Source organism: Coregonus clupeaformis, chromosome 17 (genome assembly GCF_020615455.1).
Source record: "Coregonus clupeaformis isolate EN_2021a chromosome 17, ASM2061545v1, whole genome shotgun sequence".
In the NCBI taxonomy this organism is placed as follows: Eukaryota; Metazoa; Chordata; class Actinopteri; order Salmoniformes; family Salmonidae; genus Coregonus; species Coregonus clupeaformis.
The window spans coordinates 14,831,167-14,845,664 of record NC_059208.1 but is presented as its reverse complement, the minus strand read 5'-3'; the positions used below and the strand labels follow the sequence as shown (position 1 = coordinate 14,845,664).

The following is a 14,498-nucleotide window of genomic DNA, read 5'->3' as shown; positions in this document are numbered from 1 at the left end:
TATAGTGCTGGTTAGAGAGATACTGTAAATAAATGTTTCTATAGTGCTGGTTAGAGACATACTGTAAATAAATGTTTCTATAGTAATGGTTAGAGAGATACTGTAAATAAATGTTTATATAGTACTGGTTAGAGAGATACTGTATATAAATGTTTCTATAGTACTGGTTAGAGAGATACTGTAAAGAAATGTTTCTATATTACTGGTTAGGGAGATACTGTAAAGAAATATTTATATATTACTGGTTAGAGAGATACTGTAAATAAATGTTTACTGGTTAGAGAGATACTGTGAAGAAATGTTTCTATAGTACTGGTTAGAGAGATACTGTAAATAAATGTTTCTATAGTACTGGTTAGAGAGATACTGTAAATAAATGTTTCTATAGTACTGGTTAGAGAGATACTGTAAAGAAATGTTTCTATAGTGCTGGTTAGAGAGATACTGTAAAGAAATGTTTCTATAGTGCTGGTTAGAGAGATACTTTAAATAAATGTTTCTATAGTACTGGTTAGAGTGATACTGTAAATAAATGTTTACTGGTTAGAGAGATACTGTGAAGAAATGTTTCTATAGTACTGGTTAGAGAGATACTGTAAAGAAATGTTTCTATAGTACTGGTTAGAGAGATACTGTATATAAATGTTTCTATAGTACTGGTTAGAGAGATACTGTAAAGAAATGTTTCTATATTACTGGTTAGGGAGATACTGTAAAGAAATGTTTCTATATTACTGGTTAAAGAGATACTGTAAATAAATGTTTCTATAGTACTGGTTAGAGAGATAATGTAAATAAATGTTTTTATAGTACTGGTTAGAATGATACTGTAAATAAATGTTTCTATAGTGCTGGTTAGAGAGATACTGTAAAGAAATGTTTCTATAGTACTGGTTAGAGAGATACTGTAAAGAAATGTTTCTATAGTGCTGGTTAGAGAGATACTGTAAAGAAATGTTTCTATAGTGCTGGTTAGAGAGATACTTTAAATAAATGTTTCTATAGTACTGGTTAGAGTGATACTGTAAATAAATGTTTACTGGTTAGAGAGATACTGTGAATAAATGTTTCTATAGTACTGGTTAGAGAGATACTGTAAAGAAATGTTTCTATAGTACTGGTTAGAGAGATACTGTAAATAAATGTTTCTATAGTGCTGGTTAGTGAGATACTGTAAATAAATGTTTTATAGTACTGGTTAGAGAGATACTTTAAATAAATGTTTCTATAGTGCTGGTTAGAGAGATACTGTAAAGAAATGTTTATATAGTACTGGTTAGAGAGATACTGTAAAGAAATGTTTCTATAGTACGGGTTAGAGAGATACTGTAAATAAATGTTTCTATAGTACTGGTTAGAGAGATACTGTAAAGAAATGTTTCTATATTACTGGTTAGGGAGATACTGTAAAGAAATGTTTCTATATTACTGGTTAGAGAGATACTGTAAATAAATGTTTCTATAGTACTGGTTAGAGAGATAATGTAAATAAATGTTTTTATAGTACTGGTTAGAGTGATACTGTAAATAAATGTTTCTATAGTGCTGGTTAGAGAGATACTGTAAAGAAATGTTTCTATAGTACTGGTTAGAGAGATACTGTAAATAAATGTTTCTATAGTGCTGGTTAGAGAGATACTGTAAAGAAATGTTTCTATAGTGCTGGTTAGAGAGATACTGTAAATAAATGTTTCTATAGTGCTGGTTAGAGACATACTGTAAATAAATGTTTCTATAGTAATGGTTAGAGAGATACTGTAAATAAATGTTTATATAGTACTGGTTAGAGAGATACTGTATATAAATGTTTCTATAGTACTGGTTAGAGAGATACTGTAAAGAAATGTTTCTATATTACTGGTTAGGGAGATATTGTAAATAAATGTTTCTATAGTGCTGGTTAGAGAGATACTGTAAATAAATGTTTCTATAGTACTGGTTAGAGAGATAATGTAAGTCAATGTTTTTATAGTACTGGTTAGAGTGATACTGTAAAGAAATGTTTCTATAGTACTGGTTAGAGTGATACTGTAAATACATGTTTACTGGTTAGAGAGATACTGTGAAGAAATGTTTCTATAGTACTGGTTAGAGAGATACTGTAAAGAAATGTTTCTATAGTACTGGTTAGAGAGATACTGTAAAGAAATGTTTCTATAGTGCTGGTTAGAGAGATACTGTAAATAAATGTTTCTATAGTGCTGGTTAGAGACATACTGTAAATAAATGTTTCTATAGTAATGGTTAGAGAGATACTGTAAATAAATGTTTATATAGTACTGGTTAGAGAGATACTGTATATAAATGTTTCTATAGTACTGGTTAGAGAGATACTGTAAAGAAATGTTTCTATATTACTGGTTAGGGAGATACTGTAAATAAATGTTTCTATAGTGCTGGTTAGAGAGATACTGTAAATAAATGTTTCTATAGTACTGGTTAGAGAGATAATGTAAATCAATGTTTTTATAGTACTGGTTAGAGTGATACTGTAAAGAAATGTTTCTATAGTACTGGTTAGAGTGATACTGTAAATACATGTTTACTGGTTAGAGAGATACTGTGAAGAAATGTTTCTATAGTACTGGTTAGAGAGATACTGTAAAGAAATGTTTCTATAGTACTGGTTAGAGAGATACTGTAAAGAAATGTTTCTATAGTGCTGGTTAGAGAGATACTGTAAAGAAATGTTTCTATAGTACTGGTTAGAGAGATACTGTAAAGAAATGTTTCTATAGTGCTGGTTAGAGACATACTGTAAATAAATGTTTCTATAGTACTGGTTAGAGAGATACTGTAAATAAATGTTTCTATAGTACTGGTTAGAGAGATACTGTAAATAAATGTTTCTATAGTACTGGTTAGAGTGATACTGTAAAGAAATGTTTCTATAGTACTGGCTAGAGAGATACTGTAAAGAAATGTTTCTATAGTGCTGGTTAGAGAGATACTGTAAAGAAATGTTTCTATAGTGCTGGTTAGAGAGATACTTTAAATAAATGTTTCTATAGTACTGGTTAGAGTGATACTGTAAATAAATGTTTACTGGTTAGAGAGATACTGTGAAGAAATGTTTCTATAGTACTGGTTAGAGAGATACTGTAAAGAAATGTTTCTATAGTACTGGTTAGAGAGATACTGTAAATAAATGTTTCTATAGTGCTGGTTAGAGAGATACTGTAAAGAAATGTTTCTATAGTACTGGTTAGAGAGATACTGTATATAAATGTTTCTATAGTACTGGTTAGAGAGATACTGTAAAGAAATGTTTCTATATTACTGGTTAGGGAGATACTGTAAAGAAATGTTTCTATATTACTGGTTAGAGAGATACTGTAAATAAATGTTTCTATAGTACTGGTTAGAGAGATAATGTAAATAAATGTTTTTATAGTACTGGTTAGAGTGATACTGTAAATAAATGTTTCTATAGTGCTGGTTAGAGAGATACTGTAAAGAAATGTTTCTATAGTACTGGTTAGAGAGATACTGTAAAGAAATGTTTCTATAGTGCTGGTTAGAGAGATACTGTAAATAAATGTTTCTATAGTGCTGGTTAGAGAGATACTTTAAATAAATGTTTCTTTAGTACTGGTTAGAGTGATACTGTAAATAAATGTTTACTGGTTAGAGAGATACTGTGAAGAAATGTTTCTATAGTACTGGTTAGAGAGATACTGTAAAGACATGTTTCTATAGTACTGGTTAGAGAGATACTGTAAATAAATGTTTCTATAGTGCTGGTTAGAGAGATACTGTAAATAAATGTTTCTATAGTACTGGTTAGAGATACTGTAAATAAATGTTTCTATAGTGCTGGTTAGAGAGATACTGTAAAGAAATGTTTCCATAGTACTGGTTAGAGAGATACTGTAAAGAAATGTTTCTATAGTGCTGGTTAGAGAGATACTGTAAATAAATGTTTCTATAGTGCTGGTTAGAGAGATACTGTAAATAAATGTTTCTATAGTGCTGGTTAGAGACATACTGTAATTAAATGTTTCTATAGTAATGGTTAGAGAGATACTGTAAATAAATGTTTATATAGTACTGGTTAGAGAGATACTGTATATAAATGTTTCTATAGTACTGGTTAGAGAGATACTGTAAAGAAATGTTTCTATATTACTGGTTAGGGAGATACTGTAAAGAAATATTTATATATTACTGGTTAGAGAGATACTGTAAATAAATGTTTCTATAGTACTGGTTAGAGAGATAATGTAAATACATGTTTTTATAGTACTGGTTAGAGTGATACTGTAAAGAAATGTTTCTATAGTACTGGTTAGAGTGATACTGTAAATACATGTTTACTGGTTAGAGAGATACTTCGAAGAAATGTTTCTATAGTACTGGTTAGAGAGATACTGTAAAGAAATGTTTCTATAGTACTGGTTAGAGAGATACTGTAAAGAAATGTTTCTATAGTACTGGTTAGAGAGATACTGTAAAGAAATGTTTCTATAGTGCTGGTTAGAGAGATACTGTAAAGAAATGTTTCTATAGTACTGGTTAGAGAGATACTGTAAATAAATGTTTCTATAGTGCTGGTTAGAGACATACTGTAAATAAATGTTTCTATAGTACTGGTTAGAGAGATACTGTAAATAAATGTTTCTATAGTACTGGTTAGAGAGATACTATAAAGGGCCTGTGTCTACATTAAAGAGGTACTGCAGCTCAGAACATAACTCACTGTGTGATTCAGCACAGGGGCAGGGACCTTGGCGTGGGAGACGGGGAATTCTACAATCCACAGAATCTGTCTGCACTGGAGAGAGTGAAATATAATGTAGAATGTAGCTAGAAACTATGTTGTGAATCTTAACACCTTTGAAACATATAATCTCTCTCCAACAGGTTGGGTTGTATGGTATTGAACAACAGTTGGGGTTGTATGGTATTGAACAACAGTTGGGGTTGTATGGTATTGAACAACAGGTGGGGTTGTATGGGATTGAACAACAGGTGGGGTTGTATGGTATTGAACAACAGGTGGGGTTGTATGGTATTGAACAACAGGTGGGGTTGTATGGTATTGAACAACAGGTGGGGTTGTATGGTATTGAACAACAGGTGGGGTTGTATGGTATTGAACAGCAGGTGGGGTTGTATGGTATTGAACAGCAGGTGGGGTTGTATGGTATTGAACAACAGGTGGGGTTGTATGGTATTGAACAGCAGGTGGGGTTGTATGGTATTGAATAACAGGTGGGGTTGTATGGTATTGAACAACAGGTGGGGTTGTATGGTATTGAATAACAGGTGGGGTTGTATGGTATTGAACAACAGGTGGGGTTGTATGGTATTGAACAACAGGTGGGGTTGTATGGTATTGAATAACAGGTGGGGTTGTATGGTATTGAACAACAGGTGGGGTTGTATGGTATTGAACAACAGGTGGGGTTGTATGGTATTGAATAACAGGTGGGGTTGTATGGTATTGAACAACAGGTGGGGATGTATGGTATTGAACAGCAGGTGGGGTTGTAGGTATTGAACAACAGGTGGGGTTGTATGGTATTGAATAACATGTGGGGTTGTATGGTATTGAACAGCAGGTGGGGTTGTATGGTATTGAACAACAGGTGGGGTTGTATGGTATTGAACAACAGGTGGGGTTTTATGGTATTGAACAACAGGTGGGGTTTTATGGTTTTGAACAGCAGGTGGTGTTGTATGGTATTGAACAACAGGTGGGGTTGTATGGTATTGAATAACAGGTGGGGTTGTATGGTATTGAATAACAGGTGGGGTTGTATGGTATTGAACAACAGGTGGGGTTGTATGGTATTGAACAACAGGTGGGGTTGTATGGTATTGAATAACAGGTGGGGTTGTATGGTATTGAACAGCAGGTGGGGTTGTATGGTATTGAACAGCAGGTGGGGTTGTATGGTATTGAACAGCAGGTGGGGTTGTATGGTATTGAATAGCAGGTGGGGTTGTATGGTATTGAACAGCAGGTTGGGTTGTATGGTATTGAACAACAGGTGGGGTTGTATGGTATTGAACAACAGGTGGGGTTGTATGGTATTGAACAGCAGGTGGGGTTGTATGGTATTGAACAACAGGTGGGGTTGTATGGTATTGAACAGCAGGTGGGGTTGTATGGTATTGAACAACAGGTGGGGTTGTATGGTATTGAACAACAGGTGGGGTTGTATGGTATTGAACAGCAGGTGGGGTTGTATGGTATTGAACAACAGGTGGGGTTGTATGGTATTGAACAACAGGTGGGGTTGTATGGTATTGAACAACAGGTGGGGTTGTATGGTATTGAACAACAGGTGGGGTTGTATGGTATTGAACAACAGGTGGGGTTGTATGGTATTGAACAACAGGTGGGGTTGTATTATATTGAACAACAGGTGGCGTTGTATGGTATTGAACAGCAGGTGGGGTTGTATGGAATTGAACAGCACTGAAGAAGTCAAAGAAGATTGTGCTCATATACTCTGTGGAGGAGATAGAGCAGAATAACAACAAAAAAATCCAGAATAACGCATGTCAAAAATGTTATAAATTGATTTGCATTTTAATGAGGGAAATAAGTATTTATAATAATAATAATAATATGCCATTTAGCAGACGCTTTTATCCAAAGCGACTTACAGTCATGCGTGCATACATTTTTGTGTATGGGTGGTCCCGGGGATCGAACCCACTACCTTGGCGTTGCAAGCGCCGTGCTCTACCAGCTGTCCACATTCTTATAACGTGGACAGGGAACCAGACAGAACTAGTCTGTAAATTACATCTGGACATTGTAGCCCTTTTTTGAAATGTTCTTAGTGTGCAGCAGGTTGGTAAAATATGAGTGCATTATTCTGTTCTCTTCCCCTGGCCTACTCTCTCTCTCTCTCTCTCTCTCTCTCTCTCTCTCTCTCTCTCTCTCTCTCTCTCTCTCTCTCTCTCTCTCTCTCTCTCCCCCATCATCCAGATGTTCAGGGCTATGGTACAGTGTCTTAGTAGCAGTAACTACTTTGTTCCTAATTATCCCCCAGTTCCAGGTTGTTAAAGCAGTAGGATGTCTGTGGTCTAAATCAAACCCACTACCTATAGTTAGAGGACCAGCCCACTGCACAGCTACACATCTGGTGTCCCTAAATATAGCCACACCAAACCAGCTGATTACCCACACAAGTATCGCCCAAATGGTCCATATGCATCTCAACTTAAAAGAGTTGGAAAAGGGGCATCATTTTACATTTAAAATGCATATTATTATACACATATTTTGAGTGCCTCTTTGATTTGAGTTACCAGTTACAAATCATGTCAGTTAAGATGTAATCTTGCAACATGCAGGACCCTGTACTGTTCCATGTGGATGGGACCTGTGGGTTGGGCACCAGTGGAGTGGCAGGCTCTGCCTCCTATTTCCTGGGACCTGTGGGTTGGGCACCAGTGGAGTGGCAGGCTCTGCCTCCTGTTTCCTGGGACCTGTGGGTTGGGCACCAGTGGAGTGGCAGGCTCTGCCTCCTGTTTCCTGGGACCTGTGGGTTGGGCACCAGTGGAGTGGCAGGCTCTGCCTCCTATTTCCTGGGACCTGTGGGTTGGGCACCAGTGGAGTGGCAGGCTCTGCCTCCTGTTTCCTGGGACCTGTGGGTTGGGCACCAGTGGAGTGGAAGGCTCTGCCTCCTATTTCCTGGGACCTGTGGGTTGGGCACCAGTGGAGTGGCAGGCTCTGCCTCCTGTTTCCTGGGACCTGTGGGTTGGGCACCAGTGGAGTGGCAGGCTTTGCCTCCTGGGACCTGTGGGTTGGGCACCAGTGGAGTGGCAGGCTCTGCCTCCTGTTTCCTGGGACCTGTGGGTTGGGCACCAGTGGAGTGGCAGGCTCTGCCTCCTGTTTCCTGGGACCTGTGGGTTGGGCACCAGTGGAGTGGAAGGCTCTGCCTCCTATTTCCTGGGACCTGTGGGTTGGGCACCAGTGGAGTGGCAGGCTCTGCCTCCTGTTTCCTGGGACCTGTGGGTTGGGCACCAGTGGAGTGGCAGGCTCTGCCTCCTGTTTCCTGGGACCTGTGGGTTGGGCACCAGTGGAGTGGCAGGCTCTGCCTCCTGTTTCCTGGGACCTGTGGGTTGGGCACCAGTGGAGTGGCAGGCTCTGCCTCCTGTTTCCTGGGACCTGTGGGTTGGGCACCAGTGGAGTGGCAGGCTCTGCCTCCTGTTTCCTGGGACCTGTGGGTTGGGCACCAGTGGAGTGGCAGGCTCTGCCTCCTGTTTCCTGGGACCTGTGGGTTGGGCACCAGTGGAGTGGAAGGCTCTGCCTCCTATTTCCTGGGACCTGTGGGTTGGGCACCAGTGGAGTGGCAGGCTCTGCCTCCTGTTTCCTGGGACCTGTGGGTTGGGCACCAGTGGAGTGGCAGGCTCTGCCTCCTGTTTCCTGGGACCTGTGGGTTGGGCACCAGTGGAGTGGCAGGCTCTGCCTCCTGTTTCCTGGGACCTGTGGGTTGGGCACCAGTGGAGTGGCAGGCTCTGCCTCCTGGGACCTGTGGGTTGGGTACCAGTGGAGTGGCAGGCTCTGCCTCCTGGGACCTGTGGGTTGGGCACCAATGGAGTGGTATGCTCTGCCTGGGTCTGTCTGTCTGCCTGCCTGGGCACACAGTACCAAGCTGTTAGCTCATTCATGACTCACTTCTGTCCAGCATGCCCTGCTCCAACCTGACAGTGACAGGGCTATAGGACTGACTGATGGCCTGTGTGGCAGCCCGGCCCTGGCCCCAGTCCTAACCCTAACCACTCACTCAGACTATGAACTGGGGACAGGTCAGGAAATTAAACCCAACATCGTTTAAAACATAAGTCTAGTTTGTGAAATTTAAACAGCTAATTTCTCATTTTGGATTTCCTTTTTTATTGCTGGTAGAGTCAGTGTAACAGTGCGTTTTAATATGCTGATGTATTGACTTAAGGACTACTGTGCGTCTGGAGAGGGAGGCCTGCTGTAATGGTGGAATGTTACTGTACACTAGGAGCTAGTCTGTCTCCCTCAGGCTTCCACACATGGAAAGAAACAGAGGTTGTGACTGAAATGGCTGTTCCCTATGTGGTGCACTACTTTTGACCAGGGTAAAGGGTGCTATTTTGGACGCACACAGAGAGCCCTAAAGCCTGTTTTTACCCTCTTCTACTATGAGAAACACAACACATGCCAGCCAGCTACATAATGACGTCAGATCTCTCTGTCTCTCCTTACATTCAACATTCCCTAAAACACCATAATGAGGAATCTGGTTTTAATTCATCCACCAGTCAAAGTTGTTGTTCACAATGAATTGGCCATATATAATAAAAACAGGTGCACAATGAAACCTTTAGACAACCACATGCACATGACATCTCTCCTGCACGTCTTAACACTCTAAACACTCTCACAAGCCAACCAACCTTCATCCCCTGCCGGTCTCTATTGAAGTGGCTTTAACACACATACGCTGTGCATGTGGAACTCAACATTGTTGCCGTGGCTCCCCAGTCTTCTCTGGGTTCTGTCGTTAAAGGGGAATCAAGATCGCTTCAGAAACAGTCTTTATGAACACCTCCTGACTGACTGATGTTGGGTAGAATAGCCCATAGCTGGTGGAAGCTTTTAGAGAAACATGGCTTTGTTTTAATGCCAACAATACACTGAGTATACAAAACATTCCATGACATACACTGACCAGGTGAATCCAGGTGAAAGCTATGATCCTCTGTAGCTCACCTGGTAGAGCACGGCGCTTGTAATGCCAGGGTAGTGGGTTCGATCCCCGGGACCACCCATACACAAAAATGTATGCACGCATGACTGTAAGTCGCTTTGGATAAAAGCGTCTGCTAAATGGCATATTATTATTATTATTATTATTATTATTATTATTATTAGATGTAATTTGTTAAATCCACTTCAATCAGTGTAGATGAAGGGGAGGAGACAGGTTAAAGACTGATTTTTAATCCTTGAGACAATTGAGACATGGATTGTGTATGTGTGCCATTGAGGGTGAATGGGCAAGACAAAATATTTAAGAGTCTTTGATTGGGGTATGGTAGTAGGTGCCAGGTGCACCGGTTTGTGTCAAGAACTGCAACACTGCTGGGTTTTTCATGCTCAACAGTTTCCCGTGTGAATCAAGAATGGTCAACCACCCAAAGGACATCCAGCCAACTTGACACAACGGTGGGAAGCATTGGAGTCAACATGGGCCAGCATCCCTGTGGAACGATTTCGACACCTTGTACAGTCCGTGCCCCGACGAATTGAGGCTGTTCTGAGGGCAAAAGGGGGTGCAACTCAACATTAGGAAGGTGTTCCTAATGCTTTGTACACTCAATGGACATTTCACTACAGTAGGGGATTGAACATGTAGACACTGTATAGTGAGCCCTGACAGACATTCAGTCCTGGAATAGATCTACAGGACTGAACAGAGAGACTTCCCCTTCAGGCTCCAGTAGTTAAATGGTGTCTGTAGGTTTCTAACAGTTAAATGGTGTCAGTAGGTTTCTAACAGTTAAATGGTGTCTGTAGGTTTCTAACAGTTAAATGGTGTCTGTAGGTTTCTAACAGTTAAATGGTGTCTGTAGGTTTCTAACAGTTAAATGGTGTCAGTAGGTTTCTAACAGTTAAATGGTGTCAGTAGGTTTCTAACAGTTAAATGGTGTCAGTAGGTTTCTAACAGTTAAATGGTGTCTGTAGGTTTCTAACAGTTAAATGTTGTCTGTAGGTTTCTAACAGTTAAATGGTGTCAGTAGGTTTCCAACAGTTAAATGGTGTCAGTAGGTTTCTAACTGTTAAATGGTGTCTGTAGGTTTCTAACAGTTAAATGGTGTCTGTAGGTTTCTAACAGTTAAATGGTGTCAGTAGGTTTCCAACAGTTAAATGGTGTCAGTAGGTTTCCAACAGTTAAATGGTGTCAGTAGGTTTCTAACAGTTAAATGGTGTCTGTAGGTTTCCAACAGTTAAATGGTGTCAGTAGGTTTCCAACAGTTAAATGGTGTCAGTAGGTTTCCAACAGTTAAATGGTGTCAGTAGGTTTCTAACTGTTAAATGGTGTCTGTAGGTTTCTAACAGTTAAATGGTGTCTGTAGGTTTCTAACAGTTAAATGGTGTCTGTAGGTTTCTAACAGTTAAATGGTGTCAGTAGGTTTCTAACAGTTAAATGGTGTCAGTAGTTCTCTAACTGTTAAATGGTGTCAGTAGGTTTCTAACAGTTAAATGGTGTCAGTAGGTTTCTAACTGTTAAATGGTGTCAGTAGGTTTCTAACAGTTAAATGGTGTCTGTAGGTTTCTAACAGTTAAATGGTGTCTGTAGGTTTCTAACAGTTAAATGGTGTCTGTAGGTTTCTAACAGTTAAATGGTGTCTGTAGGTTTCTAACAGTTAAATGGTGTCTGTAGGTTTCTAACAGTTAAATGGTGTCAGTAGGTTTCTAACTGTTAAATGGTGTCAGTAGGTTTCTAACAGTTAAATGGTGTCTGTAGGTTTCTAACAGTTAAATGGTGTCTGTAGGTTTCTAACAGTTAAATGGTGTCTGTAGGTTTCTAACAGTTAAATGGTGTCAGTAGTTCTCTAACTGTTAAATGGAGAGTTGCGGTGCGTCCCGGGATGGGGGGCGTCTTGAATCAGAGACAGTCAGAAGATAAATTAGAGGTATGGTTGGTTGGTGCTGTGATAGACAGGACCTGGAGGAGTCTGTCTGTCTCTCTCTCTCTCTCTCTCTCTCTCTCTCTCTCTCTCTCTCTCTCTCTCTCTCTCTCTCTCTCTCTCTCTCTCTCTCTCTCTCTCTCTCTCTCTCTCTCTCTCTCTCTCTCTCTCTCTCTCTCTCTCTCTCTCTCTCTCTCTCTCTCTCGCTCTCTCTCTCTCTCTCTCTCTCTCTCTCTCTCTCTCTCTCTCTCTCTCTCTCTCTCGCGCTCGCGCTCGCTCTCTCTCTCTCTCTCTCTCTCTCTCTCTCTCTCTCTCTCTCTCTCTCTCTCTCTCTCTCTCTCTCTCTCTCTCTCTCTCTCTCTCTCTCTCTCTCTCTCTCTCTCTCTCTCTCTCTCTCTCTCACTCACTCACTCACTCACTCACTCACTCACTCACTCACTCACTCACTCACTCACTCACTCACTCACTCACTCACACACACGTTACTGTGCCACCAAGTACATGTTGCTCCGCCCGGAGTACCCCCTCATGTGCATTTGACCAGTAAGCCTATGGTCTCATAAGTCTTCTCAAGTACCCCCTGTGGATAGGCCAAGTACCCCCAAGGGTAGTAGAACCCCTGGTTGAGAACCACTGCTCTAGTCAGTCCATCACACGGTGGAGCGGAGCTGCTGCCTGGTGCTCCCTTCTCCTCCTCCTCCCTGCCTGGTGCTCTCTGTTCCTCCTCCTCCTCCTACCTGCCTGGTGCTCTCTGTTCCTCCTCCTCCCTGCCTGGTGCTCTCTGTTCCTCCTCCTCCTCCCTGCCTGGTGCTCTCTGTTCCTCCTCCTCCTCCTACCTGCCTGGTGCTCTCTGTTCCTCCTCCTCCCTGCCTGGTGCTCTCTGTTCCTCCTCCTCCTCCCTGCCTGGTGCTCTCTGTTCCTCCTCCTACCTGCCTGGTGCTCTCTGTTCCTCCTCCTCCCTGCCTGGTGCTCTCTGTTCCTCCTCCTCCTCCCTGCCTGGTGCTCTCTGTTCCTCCTCCTCCTCCTCCCTGCCTGGTGCTCTCTGTTCCTCCCCCTCCTCCCTGCCTGGTGCTCTCTGTTCCTCCTCCTCCCTGCCTGGTGCTCTCTGTTCCTCCTCCTCCTCCCTGCCTGGTGCTCTCTGTTCCTCCTCCTCCCTGCCTGGTGCTCTCTGTTCCTCCTCCTCCTCCTCCTCCCTGCCTGGTGCTCTCTGTTCCTCCTCCTCCTCCCTGCCTGGTGCTCTCTGTTCCTCCTCCTCCTCCTTCCCTGGCTGCCTGCCTGGCTGGCTGTAACAGATTAGATGTTAAATGTGTGGATATTATTTTCAGGGTGAGGTATCTCTGATGTACATCTCCTCACATTAATCATGATGGCAGCATTGATGTGATGAGGAGAGTAGAGGGTCTTTAGTAATACACAAAGCTAAGAACCTGCCAAGAAACTAAAGGAAAAAGGAGACTTTGATTTGAACTCAGGTTTTTTTGTCCTTTTCACCTCTGTCAATGTTCTGTTTCCATGTTGAATCCATGGAAGTTCTTAGAACGGTTCTTTCCACTACTCAGTGTTCTCTACTGTATGCTGCTGTTTTGTTGACGAGGGCCCGCCTCCTTTTATCTCTCCTCTCCTCTCCTCTCCCTTCCCAGTCCCAAGCAGTCTTCTAACCCATCACTCTCTATCCTCTCCTCTCCTCTCCTCTCCTCTCCTCTCCTCTCCTCTCCTCTCCTCTCCTCTCCTCTCCTCTCCTCTCCTCTCCTCTCCTCTCCTCTCCTCTCCTCTCCTCTCCTCTCCTCTCCTCTCCTCTCCCTTCCCAGTCCCAAGCAGTCTTCTAACCCATCACTCTCTATCCTCTCCTCTCCCCAGGACAAAGCGTTCATCAGTCCTGATCACAGAGTGTATCCTTGAGCTGCCCCACTTCACGGTGCAGGCCACGCGGCCCCAGATCCTTCTCCTTCAGACCATGCTCCAGAGCTGGACACACAGCCTGGGAGACGGTTCCTACCCTGGGGTCAACGATGCCCTGCTCAGCCATGTCTACACAGAACCAGGTACAGACACACACACAAGCTCACCTGCTCAGCACCAGCTAACTAAACACTGTATTACAGTTAGTTATTACTGCAGTGTTTCTAATTGCAGTGTAAAGATCATTACTCATCACGTCTTTAATATCCCATTACAGTGTTCAAGGTTTTTTAATGTGACGTTATTCATGAAAACACTATCAAGTAAAACCTGACACTTACAAATATACATGATGTGTTGCTCCTAGGTCAGCTTGTTCCGTTGTAACTGTAACACAGCAACCAGATATGGACTTGGCAACATCTTGTAGTGTTCTATAAAGTCCAACAGTTGTTTGTTGGCGCAGCACCTCTCTGTGTGTGTCTAGTAGTCCATTAAAGGGAGTCAACCTGGTGGTACTGGGTAGTACACTATACATTATATTACATTTGAGTCATTTAGCAGACGCTCTTATTCAGAGCCACATACAGGAGCAATTAGGGTTAAGTGCCTTGCTCAAGGGCACATCGACAGATTTTCCACTAGTGTTCATGTGCCTTTGTAAATGACCTCATTACTGGGTCTTAAAGAGACAACACACTTTTATAAAATAAGACATTGCTACTTCTGTTGTTGACCCCCCACCTTGCCCAGTGTGAGGTAGAGGACCTGCAGCCGTGGGTAAATTAACTCTCCAACTATTTTACGCTCCATGTCTTCCAGCATGCCTTAATGGTCTCATAATAAATGGGAGGCTGTAAAAAGGGGCTGAATTCAATAAAACAGTAGCTTTTGTCATGCAGCCGGTAGCATCTGGCCTGTTCTCTGGAGGCCCGGGGATTTTCCAAGCCATTAGGATCATGTTGTTG

General features: G+C 41.9%; 1 protein-coding gene across 1 annotated transcript in view; it reads left to right on the top strand.

Moving 5' to 3' along the window:
* Nucleotides 1–14,498, top strand: part of LOC121585310 (vacuolar protein sorting-associated protein 13B-like) — a 719,687-nt gene that overhangs the window by 186,211 nt on the left and 518,978 nt on the right. Inside the window, exon 17 of the mRNA XM_045226113.1 lies at nucleotides 13,489–13,673. Within this exon, the coding sequence (XP_045082048.1) occupies nucleotides 13,489–13,673 (185 nt within the window). The remainder of the gene's footprint in view (nucleotides 1–13,488; nucleotides 13,674–14,498) is intronic.